This window comes from Hemicordylus capensis, chromosome 10, assembly GCF_027244095.1.
Source record: "Hemicordylus capensis ecotype Gifberg chromosome 10, rHemCap1.1.pri, whole genome shotgun sequence".
Taxonomy (NCBI): Eukaryota; Metazoa; Chordata; class Lepidosauria; order Squamata; family Cordylidae; genus Hemicordylus; species Hemicordylus capensis.
This window is the reverse complement of record NC_069666.1, coordinates 1,497,916-1,513,919: the sequence shown is the minus strand read 5'-3', so window position 1 is coordinate 1,513,919 and position 16,004 is coordinate 1,497,916. Positions and strand designations below refer to the sequence as shown.

Sequence of the window (16,004 nt, the reverse complement as noted above, 5' to 3'; positions counted from 1 at the left end):
AGGGCTCTTTCTATGCGTTCTTCTCTTCTGGAGAGTTGATCTGGTGGTAGCAGGCATGAATCGCCCCCCTTGCTAAGCAGGGTCCATCCTGGGTTATATTTGAATGGGAGACTCCATGTGAGCACTGGAAGATATTCCCCTGCGGGGATGGGGCCGCTCTGGGAAGAGCCCCTGCCTGCTTGCATGCAGTAGGTTCCCAGTTCCCTCCCTGGCAGCATCTCCAAGATATGGTTGCAGCCTTGAAGCCACTGCCAGTCTGTGTTGACAATTCTGAGCTAGATAGACCTATGGTCTGACCAGGGGCATAGCAAGGTTGGAGTGGGCCCAGAGACAAGATTTTAAAATGCCCCCCCCCCCGAAACTCAGCTCATGAAGTAAAGAAATCTTAAATGAGGCTGAATTTCCTCCCCAGGGACATCCACCAGTCTCCCTCCCCAGGGGCGTGGATGTCTCAGTTTTTTTTGAGGGGGGCACAGGGCACATGGGAGGAGAGCTAGTCTTGTGGTAGCCAGCATGAATTGTCCCCTTTGCTAAGCAGGAGACATCCTAGTTTGCATTTGAATGGGAGACTACATGTGACTATTCCCCTTAGGGGATGGGGTCACTCTGGGCAAAGCACCTGCATGCATAGAGCACCATCAACTTTTCTCCTTGTTACACTATTTCTAACCAGAGAATTATAGAGTGAAAGGGCCCCGAGAAGCAGTCATGCCTCCTAAGAACTTGCTGAGTTACTACAAAGACGACACAGGACAGACTGTGTTGTTTAACTGACGGGTGAACTTGAACATGAGAGCTTGCTGACGCTACCTGGCAGCGGGCATTGACTCCCCCAGGAAATCTGGAGGAGGGCTTGAGCCCTGCCACCCCCACCTGGCAGCCTGGAGCGGGGCTTGAGTCCCACCACCCCAACAAAGTTTATGCCCCTGTCCCTCCCTCTCTGTTTTTAGGAGGGCCATGGAAACCCTGCTGTTCTGAACAGTTGTTTGCTGTTATTGCGGATGCTATTTTGGGACAGGAGAACAGTGAGATTTTACATGTTTTGTTATTGTCCTTAGCTGTCCTTAGCTACCCCAGGGGGACTTGTCCTAGAGCATGGGGTGTAAATGTTCTAAATACATACATACTACCTGCATCCTCCTCCCTTGCTGGTGTCTCTCCCATGAACATCCTGGCATGAGCCACGTGGCAGAATTAGGCCATTCCTCCTATGCATAATGGATGGAATCGCCCTTGTACAGTTTCCACAGATGCCAGCAGCTCCAATTCCATGACTTCAAATTAACTATTCATTGTGTTGTTACTGAAACCAGCTCAAAACAATTGCACCAGACAAGCCTCGGGTCCAATTAGCAAGGTAATGTTACTGACCATGTCAGCCGGCTCAGCAAATGACTAGTCATGACAATTGGTGGGTCTCCCTTTCCCCTGCTCTCTTCAGGCCTCTGGAAACAAGAGACAGTGCCTGAAGTGAGATGAGAGGGGTGGGTGGGTAAGGCAACTGGCACGTGTTTTCTGTCGAAAGAAGGACACAGTCGATTGAAGGAGATACGAGGCCCTAACATCTGGCAGATGAAAACAGGTGCCGATGCCAAAGTGGAACAGGGCAGTGGGTTCTTTTTGGGATCCATCTGTCAGGAGCTTTCCTCTGACTCCAATTTCCATGGTTTTTGTCATCTGTAAACCTTTAGATAAGAGTCTTCCAGATTCCCAATACTGGAGGAATACTTTTTCCCCTGTGTGGAGAGCAGGGCTGGACTGGGGGCACTGAGAGGGCAGTGGAATGTATGTGGGGAGGGCACCAGGTTTTGAGCAGAATGGGTACTTAAGGGAAGGAGTATTCACTGCTGCTGAGTGTGGTGGGGAGCAGGGGTGCCCTGCAGGTGAGGCACCCGGGGAATATGCCCTGTTGCCCTGTGGGTCAATCCAAGCCTGGTGGAGAGACATTTCACCCTGACACCCCACAATGTTTACTGTACATCCAGAGTGCATAAGAGGAAGGCTGCACCCTTCTTCTGCCTGCTCTCTGCCTGCAGAAATCACTGCTCTCTAGGTGTGGCTCCTCATTCACACCACTGGAAGAAGACAAGTCTCAAGCAGGGACTCATGGGACTTCCTCACCCCCAAACCTCTCCAAACATAGTGGGGTCCCCAAAGATTGCTTCTGCTCTCTTGGTGGTTGTAATTTTGAACTGGAATTGACATTTTATTGCTCGTCTTAATCCGACGGGATGTGATTGTTGTAAGCCAAAAAAAGAAAGGAGAAAAGTACTGTAAGAACATTTTAAATAAAGAGAAATAATAATAATCTTTATTACGGTAGTTGACCAGCACAACATTTTAAATAAAATGCAACAAAAACAACAGGATTGCAGCCTTACACACAAAAACTACATATACTGAGTTTTTGATGACTGGCGGAAAAGGCTGTAAGTAGACATGAGATTTGGTGACACTTTCTCCGCCTGGCTAGATTCTGGGAAGGGAAAGGAAAAAGCATGAAAAATGCCAGGCAGTCTGAGGATATTTCTTGCACGAATCAAGGAGGCGAGTTGGGCTCTCTCCACCCTGTTCTCTCTGGGAAGGCGACACGGCCCCCTTCTTCCATGGCCTGGCCCAGACAGGGCGAGCGGCTGGGGCTGGTGAGGAAGCAAGTGATGCCCGCTGGAGCATTTCCCCCTCCAGTGCTTCTCCCCAGGGGGCTGCTTTCAAGAGGAGCCCCCAGCCCTTCCTGGAGCCTCCAGGCGAGGCCCAGCTGGACGAGGGGGGCACAGGGGGCTGCCTGCTGCTCCCCAGTGGTGGGGCTACGTCCTGAGGCGCTGCTGCTGCAGGCGATGGTGGCGGCTCTCTCGGCAGTGCCCCGCAGCTCCTTCGCCCAGCCAAGCCTGGCCTGGCCTGGCCTCCTCTGCAGGGTCGTCGTGAGTCTGGAAGCAGGGGCGGGGAGAGCAACCGCCTCCTCAGCCGCCCTGCGCTCCTTACACAGAGGGAGGACGGTAGCGGGGGCGGGGCAGAAAAGCCCTCAGATCGACCCCACCCATTTCTGGGCAGAGCAAACTGACCCCCTTGCCCAGGCCTGGCCCGGCAAGGCCCAGCAGCCCTCTCCAGGCCCGGAACTATCCTTTCCCGGGTATCCTTTCCCCAGCCGGGCTTCGTTTCCGAAGGACAGTCCCGGCCGCTTCCGCTTCCGGTTGCCGTGCCGAAAGGAGGAAGGTGGGGGAGCACGAGCGAGAGAAACGCGAAAGCCGGCCGGCTAGGAAAGGCCACTCCCGCGCCCCGTAGTCCTCGTCCTCCACCTCCTCCTCCGCGCCGCAGCGAAGAGCGGCGCGCCGTGAGCCTTCGGGGGACCCGTAGTGATGCCAAGAGGCCTCCCGTCCTCCTGCCGTGGCGTTCGGCAAAGACCTTCCGGGGACCCGTAGTTAGGGACTCTTCCACCCCCCGGGCCTCCCTCTGGGTCGCCAGAGGGCCCCCCGCCCCCCTTGGCTCCCCCAAGGCCTCCTCCGGGGGCCCGTAGTTGGGGGGAGGAAGGCCCAGCCCCCGCGTGGGGTTTGTGACCCAAGGAGAGCCTCTCCCCCCTCCCCAGGCCCCCCTCCAGTCTCCCTGGTGGGGAGGGGAAGCAGGGGGCGCCTCAGCCGCCCCCACCCCGTTCAGCATGGGGCCTGGGGCCCCCCAGGGCCAGTGCTTGGGGGCGTAACCCGTGTGGGGCGGTGGCGGGGAACGGCGGTACCACGAGAAGCCCCAGAGCCCCCCTGGACCCCACGGGGGTCGGCCCGCATGCCCCCCCTTACTGCGGAGCCACGGCGGAGGAGGGGGCGGAGGAGGGGGACGAGCCCGGCTCGGCCCTGGCGCCGGCGGGGGAGGGGGGCGGGGGCCGTTGGCGGTCCCGGGAGGAGCAGCTGGCCATGGAGAGCCTGGCGGGCTACGTCTACAAGGCGGCCAGCGAAGGGCGGGTGCTGACCTTGGCCGCCCTGCTCCTGAACCGCTCCGAGAGCGACATCCGCTACTTGCTGGGCTACGTCACCCACCAGGGCGGGCAGCGCTCCACCCCGCTCATCATCGCCGCCCGCAACGGGCACGCCAAGGTCGTGCGCCTGCTCCTGGAGCATTACCGAGTGCAGACCCAGCAGACCGGCACGGTCCGTTTCGACGGGTACGTACGGGTGTCGCCGAGGCCCCTGGCTGCGCTTCTCCCGGGGGGAGGCCGAGAAGTGTGGAGAGGCGAGGGGTGCCAGTGGGTGGATGCGGCCCACGGCCCTGTGGTTTCTGGCAGGCGCCCTCAGTGGGGTGCACTCCACCTTCCACGGGGATATGCTGCTGGTTCTGTAAGTGAGTTCCCAAAACTGGACGGAGCCAAAAGGTGACCTGGACAAGATTCTGGTAGTCAAGCAAGACTCTTCTGCTGGACACGCGGACCAGCCTTGCTCCAGCAGAAGACCGCCTGGAGCCTGGCCTGTGCATGCCGGAGAATGTCATGGTAGGGATGGACCAGACTGTTCCTGACTGCAGGTGGGGCGTGCCTTTTATTCCTCAGGTGCTCCCCCAGTGTCTCTGGTGCTGGGCTAGAAATGAAAAACGGGGATGACGTAGAAAGGTACCTGCAGACCGGCTCTCTTCAGGTGACTCGGCCAAGTGAGTCCAGCCATGAGGAGGGTGCATACAGGGATGCCCTTCCCTTCCAGACCCTAGCTATTGCTCCCCCCCACACACACACACCCTGGTCTTTCACCATTTTTTGCCATTGTTTCCTCAAAGCATATTTTTGCAACTCTGAGGCTAGGAACGCTTCCCCTCCCCCCTGCCATCTGCCCGCCTCATCAGGCAGTGAAGCTAATTAGAGTTCTGTGTCACTTTTCAGCTTCCCAGTGCTAAAGAGCAAAACTGATGCTTTTCTTGGTTCATAAAGTAACTGGGTGGTTTTTAAGGCTATCAAGCAATGGGCACCGTCGCTGCCGACAAATATAAGGCTCTACATCTCCCTAGTGCGCATGGCTTGCCTTCCAGTAGCGGCCAGTGTGGGCACTGCTGGGGGTGGGGGGTGGACAGCGAGAGGCACCTTTAAGAGTAAAGTGATTGGTGCTCTTACCTCCGCTCTCGCCGCACCGGATGCTGCTCGGAGCAGCAGTGTGCCACCCAGCACCGCCTGCAGTGGGGGTTTGCCTTCACCACTCACCTGGCCGCTGGCAGGGGTTGGATCTGCGGTGGCCAGGTGAGTGGTGGAGGCGATCCCCTGCTGCAGTGGGTGCTTGGTGGCACGCTGCTCCTCCAGTCAGCATTCAGGTGTGGCGAGAGCGGAGGTAAGCACCAATTGCTTTACTCTTAAAGGTGCCTCTCGCCACCCCCCTGGCAGCAGTGCCCGCACTGGCTGCTCCTGCTACTTGCTGTAGGGTTACTTTTCCTCTGCTAGAGGAAAGGCCTTTGCCAAGAGAGACAATTTCTTTCTGTGACATCACTGATGAGTTGAGTTGCTGGGAGTCATGGGGCTAACCATCCAGGAAGGGGGCATACACTGCCCCACTGTGTGGTCCCTCGTCCCAGCTGCCTTTTGCTTCCCTGGAAATGGACTAGGTATAATGGTAGCATTTGGGGTTCTGGGCAAGAACGTCTTATTGTATTATGTCAGTGAAGGGTCTACATTTGGTCCTAGCAGTTTTCTAGGAATGATACAGTAACTGCTCCTTTTGGAGAGGATTAAACGACTGCAGATGTATCAGTCGAGAACTATGTACGCTGGAATTGCCACTGGATGGGGCTGTCCAATTTCAGCCCAGAGTATTTAGTATTCTTTCTGGAGGAGAGGCCTGGGAGGGGTTGTGGTTCCCAGCTTACTTGCTTGGCTCTCATCTCTTTGACTCGAATAGGACTCCTGGGCACCAACTCAGATCAGGCTGACCAGAGCTCCTCATCAGATGCTCTGATGTGACGCCTGCCTATTAACAGGCCTGCTGAAGTCCAATGCCAGGCAGTGGTGGTTGGCTCTGGACAAGTAGGTTGAGTGAGGTCTCCCCCGCCCCATGTTTAAGTTGTAGGGGAAGACTTTAGCCCCCCCCCCCGCCATGAAAACAACTGCAGCAATCAATGTAGCCAGTTGCAGGGGAGGGAACCATATGTAAGTGGACTCTGTAAATCAGTGCCCTGCCTTGGAGTTCTAGCTTTAAAAAATCCCAAACAGGTTCTGTGACTGAAAGTCCCCCTTTCCCCCAACCTTGGAACGACTGCTTTCCAGGCTCCCAAATGAGGCGTCCACTTCCTCCTCCCTTTTAAAAGAGAATGCTGCATTGTTTCTTCAACCTGTTTGGACAAGAAGCTTCCTTTAAATGTGACTCTTAATTGTTTTTAACCTCTCTTGCCTGGAAAGCTTCTCAGTCGGGAGTTCCTCCTGCAGCCATGGTGAGCTACAGATGGCAATCCAAAGTGGCTTGAAGCAGCGCTGCATACTTCCTGGGTGGGTAGTGTGGCTTCAAGGCCGAAAAATGTGTCCCGCCACGTCACTGTTTGTCTGGCTGAATGTCGGCAGCTCCTTCTGTCCTCCTCAGTAGTGATCTTTGGCACTGCCTTGGTCTTGGGACGCCAGTTCTGAGCCTTGGTCTGTTCTTCTCTCTGTAGTTACGTCATCGATGGCGCCACCGCACTATGGTGCGCGGCTGGGGCTGGCCACTTTGAAGTCGTCAAGCTCCTGGTGAGCCACGGGGCCAACGTCAACCACACGACGGTGACCAACTCCACCCCGCTGCGGGCCGCCTGCTTTGATGGCCGGCTCGACATCGTGAAGTACCTGGTGGAGAACAACGCCAACATCAGCATCGCCAACAAGTATGACAATACTTGCCTGATGATTGCTGCCTACAAAGGCCACGTGGATGTGGTGCGCTACCTCCTGGAGCAGCATGCTGACCCCAATGCCAAAGCACACTGCGGTGCCACCGCCTTGCATTTCGCTGCCGAGGCCGGCCACCTGGAGATCGTCCGCGAGCTGGTGAAGCGGAAGTCGGCCATGATGGTGAATGGCCACGGAATGACCCCTTTGAAAGTGGCTGCGGAGAGCTGCAAGGCCGACGTGGTTGAGCTGCTGCTGGCGCACGCCGACTGTGACCGCAAGAGCAGGATCGAGGCTCTGGAACTGTTGGGTGCCTCGTTTGCCAACGACCGGGAAAATTACGATATCATGAAGACCTATCATTATTTATATTTAGCTATGCTGGAGCGGTACAGAGATAGCGAGAACGTTCTAGAGAAGGAGGTCCTGCCACAGATAGACGCCTACGGCAACCGGACTGAGAGCCGGACCCCTCAGGAACTGGAATCCCTGCGGCAGGACCGAGACGCCCTGCACATGGAAGGGCTCATCGTCCGAGAGCGGATCCTGGGTTCCGACAATATCGATGTCTCCCACCCCATCATCTACCGAGGAGCCGTGTATGCAGATAACATGCAGTTTGAACAGTGTATCAAGCTCTGGCTTCACGCCTTGCATTTGCGGCAGAAAGGGAATAGGAATACCCATAAGGACCTGCTGCGCTTTGCACAAGTCTTCTCTCAGATGATTCACTTGAACGAGCCGGTGAAAGCCAAGGACATTGAGAGCGTCTTGAGGTGTAGCGTCTTAGAGATAGAGCAGGGGATGGCCAGGGTCAAAAGCTCTCAGGACTCCGAGCTCCACACAGCCATGGACAACTATGAATGCAATATCTTCACCTTCTTGTATCTGGTGTGCATCTCCACCAAGACCCAGTGTAGGGATGAGGAGCAGTCGCGCATTAACAAGCAGATTTATAACTTGATCCACCTGGATCCCAGGACGCGAGATGGGTCTAGCTTGCTGCACCACGCCGTCAACTCCGGTACGCCCGTGGATGACTTCCACACCAACGACGTCTGCAGCTTCCCCAACGCGCTGGTCACCAAGCTCCTCTTGGACTGCGGGGCCGACGTCAACGTTGTGGACAACGAAGGGAACAGCCCACTGCATGTCATCGTCCAGTACAACAGACCCATCAGTGACTTCTTGACCTTGCACTCGATCATCATCAGCCTGGTCGAGGCTGGTGCCCACACGGACATGACGAACAAGCAGAAGAAGACCCCTCTGGACAAAAGTACCACCGGGGTGTCAGAGATACTCCTGAAAACTCAAATGAAACTGAGTCTGAAGTGCCTGGCCGCCCGAGCAGTGCGGGTATATCACATCAACTATCGCAACCAGATCCCCAAAACGCTGGAAGAGTTTGTAGAATTCCACTAAGGCCACAGCTAGGTGGTGGTGCTCCCTTCCCCTTGCCCCCCTCATGAAGGGTCAAACTCTAGTCAATAAAATACCAGGCAGAATTTTTGAATTCCCTTTTCTCCTCCCTTCTTTCAGCGGCACAGGCACACTTGCTTTGATTTGTACACTTTTTTCGCTTCTGGTGTCTGAAATTTCAGTTGGTCGAACAAATGAGTTTTTCTCTCAACAAACTGGGGGGGAAATATCAAACTGCAAATTAGGATGAGTGTAAAATATTTTGATACTGTGATGCACATGAGTTTGACCATTGACAGCTCAGAATGCTTTAAGCAATTACCTGCAAAAGAGGGTTGCGTTTAAGTGATTGAGCCAGTCATGTTACCTATGCAGCAGTGTGGAAAGTCATCTTGAGCCTGGGGAGGAAGAGAGAGAATTCAAAAGCATTTTGTTGCTGGGGTTTTACTAAGATGTGCAAAGCAATCCAGGGCAAGTCTATTCCTCACCAGCCTATTTTTTATGCATTTTAAGTTCTATTCTGGCTGAAGATGTCAGTATATTTTGAGGGTTTTTTTCCTGCTTGAAATGAGAGTAACTCTGAAAATTTCCTTCAAGGAAAGGAAAATGCAGGTTGACATTCAGGTGTGTGAACTCTCCCAACACTATTTAAATTCTTAGCATTTCTCTGGTTGATTTTGAGAGGAAACATGGATAGACCTGCCCCCAATGAATTAATTCTCCTTTAAAAAAATCATTTTTAGAACTTGAGTTGCTTTTAAAAAATAAGTAGTAGGTACAATTTTTGTGTACATCCTGGTTTTGGTTTTCTTCTTCTTCTTGGCTAAGCTAGGGTATTATGATTAAAGCTTAAATCTTAAACCCATATCTGAAATGTTAACAACTGCATTTTCCTGGTCTCTTCCATCTGGCTGGCAAAGAAGGCTATTTTCAAAGGATGAGCTCATATTGGTGTGAAGCCACTCGCAGGGAAGGATTGGGGAAGAATAGAAAGTGGTGCTTGTAGCTCCCTGCCCTGAGATTTGGTTTTTAGTCCTTTCATTATGGAACTCTTCAGGAAAATTGATTTTTTTTAATCCTCAGAACAAAACCCTTAAGTTGTCCTCTGTGAAGGCCATCTTTTTATCATTAAAAGTACCTTGATTGTATGAGGAATGTCTGATCTGTAAAAAGCATCTCTCTTTGACAGAAACGTCAGCAGCCGAATGTCACGTTTTTGACGGGTTAGTGAATATTACCGCCACCCCTTCTTTTAAATGCCGCTTTCTAACTGTCAGACGGTGAAAGAATGTTCTGCAGTCATTTTTTAAACCATGGATCAGAGAGCTCTGAAAAGGGGAGTTCCAGGCACAGGTGTGTCCGTTTATATTACAAATAAAACCTTGAATGTTAAATTAGCTCTTCCGTCCGATTTTTCACGCTGCTCTCATCAGGTGCCTCCTGTAAGGGGCAGACCTCTTGAGTACTGTGCAAAGAGAAATGATTTCATGGCCTTGCGTTTTATTTTTAAATTTGCTTGATTAAAAATCGAGATGTTAGAAAGGCCCTTGTAAGATTTCTAACGGACCTTGAATTTTAAAGTGAAAAATGGACAAGATAATCAACCCAGCTTCCTTCTGCATCACGCCTTAAATGAACAAGAATGGTTGTCCAGCTTTGTGGGGTTCCTGTGCATAACATCTTTACAAAGAATCTGAAGTTAAAAGGCATTCTGTGTGTCTGTGTTGCTGTAGCTTCTGTTTTGCAGGTTCTTGGTAGGGCTTTATGGAGGTCAGGCATGTGTTAATCTGGGGGAAGAAGTGGGAGGGGAGGATTTGAACATGTTGGGGGCTCCTTTGACCTTGTGAACTGTTTCTGAAATTCAGAATGCTTCTTCGTCTGTTTGAGAACAGTGCCTGTATTCCTGGTGACAAACTCCCACAACTACCTAATTTTGATTCATGCACATGCTAAGTATGAACACCACCATAACTGAATCCTACCTGTCAGCCAAGCTATTCGGTTTCTTTATGTAGATAATATTAACAAGTTAACAGCAGCCTCATCCTGTAAGCCACTGCACGTGTTGTAATTCCTCAGAGCAGTGCTGTGGCTCAGGACCTGGGTGTTAATCCCTAGGCCAGCAAAGTGGTAGCTCTCTGCTCTGTGCAGTCTGACTCTTACCTGGTCCCTTTTCTGATAGGATGCCTCTTAATCTTTTGTCACTGTCACCTCTGAACTTCGCTGCCCTGCAGCAGTAACTTAAATGCAAGCAGACCTTTGGTGTCCTTGTTACAGAGAGCAGATCTCGGGGTGTCTGAGGGAGTGACAGTTCTGACATACTGTTCAACCTCGAATGGGTTTTGTGCTGGTGTGAATCTGTCCCATTGGCCAATGTGAAGTTGTTGGTATCCCTTGTCAAGGTCTGTTCCAGTCCAGAGAAGAGCTTGAACAATCACCTGGAGGTACGCATCTCTTGTATCGTGAGCTCAGAATCAATCTTACACTGTGGGCTGTGCCATGTTCCCCTGCCCCCCAGCACCCAAAACAGTTGCATGCTATTGTGGTTGGAGCAAAGCTACCTGAGGAATGTCTACTGAGGTCATTGTGTCCCACTTCTCAAAGTGGGCTGTACTTGGTTTTGATGAGTCACCTCTGGTCCATTTTGGACCAGTGAAACCTTATGTCAACTGGTTTCACTGTGCCAGAAGCACCCGGTGTAGGGGGGAGAATCAAAATAATTAACTGGAGGCTAAAAATATCTGGTCCACAAAGAGGTTTTGCTGTGGTTTGGCAGCACTCTACTGAGCCACAAGTATGGTAAGCAATATGATCAAAGTAAGCAGTATCACAATGTGGGAGATCCCCGTTGGGGCTGGGGGTGATGGGAGTTGTAGTTCAGCAACAGTGGGCAAGCCTTGGCTTACCCACTCCTGATCTAGCTGGTAGTTTATTTTCACTTTAAAACAGGAGCTGCCTGGGGGGACCTGATCTGGATTGGGACTGCAACAGGGAGGTAGGCAGTGTTCAGCCCTCTGGGAGACACGTTCTGTAGAAAGGGACAGCTCTAGAAGAGCTGTCAAGTTGACAACTCTAGGCGTTTATGTACTGCTTATCAACAGAAGTTCTCCGAGTGGTTTACATAGGGAAATAAAACAAGATGGCCCCCTGCCCCACAAGAGCGTGCTATCTAAATCAAAATGCAAGGTAGAAACCAGCAACAGCCATGGGTGGGATGCGGTGCTGGGGGGTGGATTGGGCCCATTGCTCTCCCCTGCTCAATAGAAGAGAATCGCCACTTTAAAAAGTGCCTCTCTGCTCAGTTAGCAGACTGATACTGTTCTCCAGCCACCCTCTTGAAGTTGAAATGCTAGAGGGAAGGGGGCATGTGGGAGCTTTTACTGTAAGCTGGGCAGCATCTGTCCCTTCGAAATTCCCTAGCAAACCACTCTACAGCCAAAGAAGCTTGGCAGGGGAGCAAAACCTCCCATCAGCCTTTGGGTTTTCCAAGGCGAGCTGGGAACCTTGATCCATGGCTGTGCGTGCGTTGGCTGCCTTGTGTTTGAAAGACAGATGGCTCTTTGGAAAGCTACTCATGACCTAGTTGCTGAGCAGATTTGGATGCGGAAGCAAAGGAGGAAGACGTGTTATGGCTAGGCAAAAGGGAAAGCGTGCTAAGCTCAAGGCAGTCCGTTCGAACTTGGGCCCTGATCCGCATTCTTTGTCGCTCCAGTCCAGCAGCCACAGACAGTAGGGCAGGGCTCGGACTTCCTGAAAGAAAACTGAGCTGCCGCGTTGAACGTGGCTGACTTGGATTCCATTTCTTGCCACCCTTTTCTGCAAGAGCTATTCCATGTGGCCAGCCTCGCCTGCCAAACACAGCCATGAGCCTCGGAAGCAGACCCTGGGTCCACCCCGCCCAGTACTGGGACCAGCAGCAGCTCTTCAGGGCCTTGGGGTGGTCTTTCCTAACCTGTTGTCGGAGATCTTTTTATCTGGAAATTGAACCCGGGTCCTTCTGCATTCAAAGCGGACACTCTCTCCCACTGAACTATTCTCCTCTCCCTCTTTTGGTGAGAAATGAGATTTCTTTTCTAGTTCGTTAAACAAAAGCATGAGCAATGCATACATTTTATATATTCCATTTTACAAAATGTTTAATTTTCTTTTTTAAAAATGCACACACATCCCCTACCACTACAATACTTTACATGTTTTGTTGCATTTCAACTGGACAGAGGTCTCCTTTATTTTCAGTCATTAAAATTAACAATAGCATAAATAATTTTATTATGCAAAAGGAAAAAAATGGTCAAATTAAAACCTTTCCACCATACATACAGAAGTATATACACATATAATACATCCCCCCCCCACCCGGTCACTTGATGCTTTTGGAAATTGCACAATTCGCGGGAAAATGCTTCAAACTGGTTTTTGCTTTATTTAAAAACAACACATCTCTCTTCACCTTTAGAAATAAGAAAGGTAAACATTTCCAGAATAAGTATATACAGCTGAGGATTGAAGGCTTGTGTGAGTTAAGGTGCTTACAACTGTCCGTAGCTCTGTTCAGTGCATTAAAAGTAGGCAATTTATCTCACTGCTCCATTTCGTAATGAAAGCAAGAGGGAGCAGGGGAGGGGAGGCATGGAATGTATCCTCAGGATCTGCATTGGGCTCCAGCCTCTGCAGGGTTGGTGCACTGGGTATCTCTTTACCGCCAGCCCCTTGAGAGGAACAGGCCTTCAGGCTCATTATCAAGGTTTAGTTAACATCAAACTTGATTGGTTCACAGCTACACACACTTGGGTAGCATTAGCAACATTTGCTACCGTCCATGGTTCTTTACTTGCAGCATTTCCTTTCGTCTGACAACTGTGACCTAGAGAATATGCTATTATGCTTATTAATAATATTTATATACCACTTTTCAACAAAGTTCCCAAAACCATTTAGCTCTTGTAACCATTTGCAATTTTAATCCCTATTTAATCCCAGTCCTCTGACCTGCACATACATCTGGCTTTGAAGCATCAACTTTTTCTGGAGTCCTTTTGTCCTGGGAGAGCCTCAGACCATTTGAATGCAGCTGTGTTTTGTTCCGAATGCATCAGTATTATAACTCAAAGGCTGCCTGTGAATCCTCGCAGCTGGCTGCTGCTTCTGGTTCTTCCTCGAAACCCTGGAAAAGCAGTTCCCACAAACATAATCCATGAGGATTCATTTTTCGTTTGCTGCTGGTGCTGGTGGTCTCTTGTGGATTCACGTATTCCATCCTTCTATTGGTGCAGAGCTTTTCTCAGTGGGGATGTGGGCTGAAAGGGAAGTGTCCTCAAACTGGAGGTGCAGACTGTGTCATAGAAACACAGCAAACTGGAGCTCTGGAGCTGTACGCTGACCCCAGAACGCTTCTGGTATGAAGCTTGTCTGCCTTGTGGAGCCAAGATATGTAATGAAAAGAGAACCGCTGAAGAGAATCCCCTCTCCCTGTTAAATTGCCCTGGGTGCAGAGCTTCCAAGATCGTAGGCAGAAGCAGTTAAAACCAGTTTGAAGTCTCTTGAGCTGGCGGCTGTGTCTCTGTGTGGCCCGGTGGCTTGTCTTTGAGCTCTTTGGTTGCTTTCAAGAGAAAAGGGAGTGGATCGATGCAGAAGGACACCTGCAGACCAAGCACACGGCCTTGAGGAGCAACCCAATTCGCTGGGGAAGTTAAGACCTCAGTCCAAGTCTTTGGCGTTCTGGTCTGGCAGTGCATCTCTCTTGCGACTGGCACTTTTAAAAAAGCCAAGCTGTAGGGCCATAAAGGGAGAGAGGGAGGGGGAAAATCACTTCAAAGACAGGAGCTCATCACAGTATTCTGGGGTGACCAACCTGAGACTCTGCAGTTATTGTTGGGCTACAGCTCCCATCATCTTTTGCCATTTATCCAGGCTGGGGGTGATGGGTGTGGTAGTCCCAACCAGGGTTGCCTCTAATAGTGATTCCCAGACGTTGTTGACTACACCTCCCAGAATCCCTCTCAGCTGCAATGGCTTTTGCTTGGGGATTCTGGGAGTTGTAGTCAACAACATCCGGGAATCCCTGTTAGAGAGAACCCTGGTCCCAGCAACCGCGGGAGAGTCTCCGTTCAGCTACCCCTGCACGACTGGATAGAGATGGCCACCTTAGTAGTGACCCAGGCTTGGGGGTCGATACCATCTGGGGGGGATGGCTGGCAAAGTCTGCACTCCAAGGGATGGAAAAGAGGCAATTGTGTCGCTAGGCTTTCCATGAGTTAGCATGCTCTGACTGTCCTGGCCATCGGGCGGGCCTGCAGTGGCTAAATTCGCAAGGGTGTTTTAAAAGTTTTAGGAAGTTTCAAAGTCACAAAACCTGCTAAAAGTTTTTAAAAAAAATGTTTTCAGAGGAATGGACATTAAAATTGGTGGGAATGTTGTCCAAAGATTACTCCATGGAGAGAGGACAACCACTGGTTTATTCTTATCCTAACCTTAACCCTTTGCAAAAATGGCTGCAATTTCACTCTCAGGGGTTGGGGCTAGGGGTTTATTGTGTGGATGGTGTACATCGCCTAGAGATACACCTATCAGGTGGTATATAAATATAATAAATAAATATAAATATATTAAATAAACAAAGGGGTGTGAACACAGAGAAAGCTGCAGGTGTAACCATGCTATTGCCTATTTTCCATCTCTAGCGGGACAGATGTTGCCAAAGGCATTCTGAGCATTCATCCCCCGAGAAGATGGTACCAATGGCAGCAATTTGTGGGCCTGGTCTATTAGGTCTACCAGCTGCATCTCTCCCCCACCCCCCACCCCGTACCCACCCACCTGCAACATCACTTGCACCAAACTCCCAGCACCCACATTATACACACAACTTAGCAGCTTGACACAGGGGCCGAACAACATGATGAGATCACACTGGCAAGTGGGCTCCGCACTGCAGGATTAGCGCATTTCCAGATCAGAGCACAGGAGGAGTTCTTCTTGGGATCAGCCCTGTCAAATCCCCATCTGGCAACGGATGCTTATTGCCAAAGCCGTTGTGGATATCAGCAGGAGGACAAGATTAATTCGCCCTCCCAACCATGCTGAAAATATTGGGTTGGTAGCGGCTGGGTTGGTCTTTTGGTCTCTGTTACACACAGGTCACAGAGGAGGACCATAAATGCCTTGTTGAGCTTAAGAATGCCAAGCAGTGCCCCCTCCCCACAGGGGCGAGTCTCCCAGGGCAGTAAAGCGAGCCTCACCTCGACAGCAAAGGGGGGGCCCCCTTACCTTCCACAGGGCCAACACGAGGAGCGCCAGCAGCAGGAGGCCACCGAGTGTGCTCCCAATTATGATCCAGATGGGAATCTGGGACTCCTCAATCTTGGAGATTTCAAAAGTGATCTGCAAGAGGAACAAAACAAGGGCATGAGCAACAAGCTCTTCCATGGGACTCTTCATCTGCGTTCAACTCCTATGGTCATTGGGAAAATGGATGCAATTTGCGGGGAATTCTGCAAGATGGAAATTTGGTTACAGTTTGCAGTGGCCCGTTCCTCAAAAGTGTGCACAAGTTATGCACTCTCTTCTGACTGTTCCTGTCTGCTGCCAGAAGAGGGCGGTGGTGCTCCGTTTCCTCTTGGTTCCATGCTCTCCCTGAAGTTAAGAGTGCGCCTGTCACGGCAGTGTCTATAATGCACAATCTGCCTTGTGTTGTGTGCATGCATGCAGACTTAATGATTGCTTTCCCCTGTATTGCACACACACAGATCTGGTCATATACTCCCCTGCCCCT

At 51.2% G+C, this 16,004-nt stretch overlaps 2 protein-coding genes across 4 annotated transcripts in view; one reads left to right on the top strand and one right to left on the bottom strand.

Moving 5' to 3' along the window:
- The first annotated feature begins 3,559 nt into the window (after positions 1 to 3,559).
- On the top strand, positions 3,560 to 9,942 carry FEM1B (fem-1 homolog B). Its single transcript, XM_053272891.1, has 2 exons — positions 3,560 to 4,147; positions 6,601 to 9,942. Exons 1-2 carry the CDS (start codon positions 3,900 to 3,902, stop codon positions 8,234 to 8,236), a joined length of 1,884 nt encoding a protein of 627 aa, XP_053128866.1. The 5' UTR covers positions 3,560 to 3,899; the 3' UTR covers positions 8,237 to 9,942.
- Positions 9,943 to 12,633: 2,691 nt separating this feature from the next.
- The window catches only part of ITGA11 (integrin subunit alpha 11), an 81,416-nt gene continuing 78,045 nt past the window's right edge, over positions 12,634 to 16,004 (bottom strand). For 2 of the 3 annotated variants that reach the window (XM_053271638.1, XM_053271641.1), the window contains 2 exons: positions 15,500 to 15,613; positions 12,634 to 14,002 (listed from right to left, as the gene is read on the bottom strand). In XM_053271638.1, coding sequence (XP_053127613.1) covers positions 13,931 to 14,002; positions 15,500 to 15,613 — 186 coding nt within the window. In that variant the 3' untranslated portion in view covers positions 12,634 to 13,930. Of the gene's footprint in view, positions 14,003 to 15,471; positions 15,614 to 16,004 lie in introns of all 3 variants that reach the window. The other variant, XM_053271639.1, reaches the window with a different exon arrangement.

What these genes read in the sequence shown, in the direction of transcription:
- FEM1B (XM_053272891.1), top strand. Translation starts at nt 3,900, where the DNA reads ATGGAGAGCCTGGCGGGCTACGTCTACAAGGCGGCCAGCGAAGGGCGG. An exon ending in GGCACGGTCCGTTTCGACGG is followed by an intron (nt 4,148 to 6,600) that starts GTACGTACGGGT and finishes TTCTCTCTGTAG; the next exon opens with TTACGTCATCGATGGCGCCA.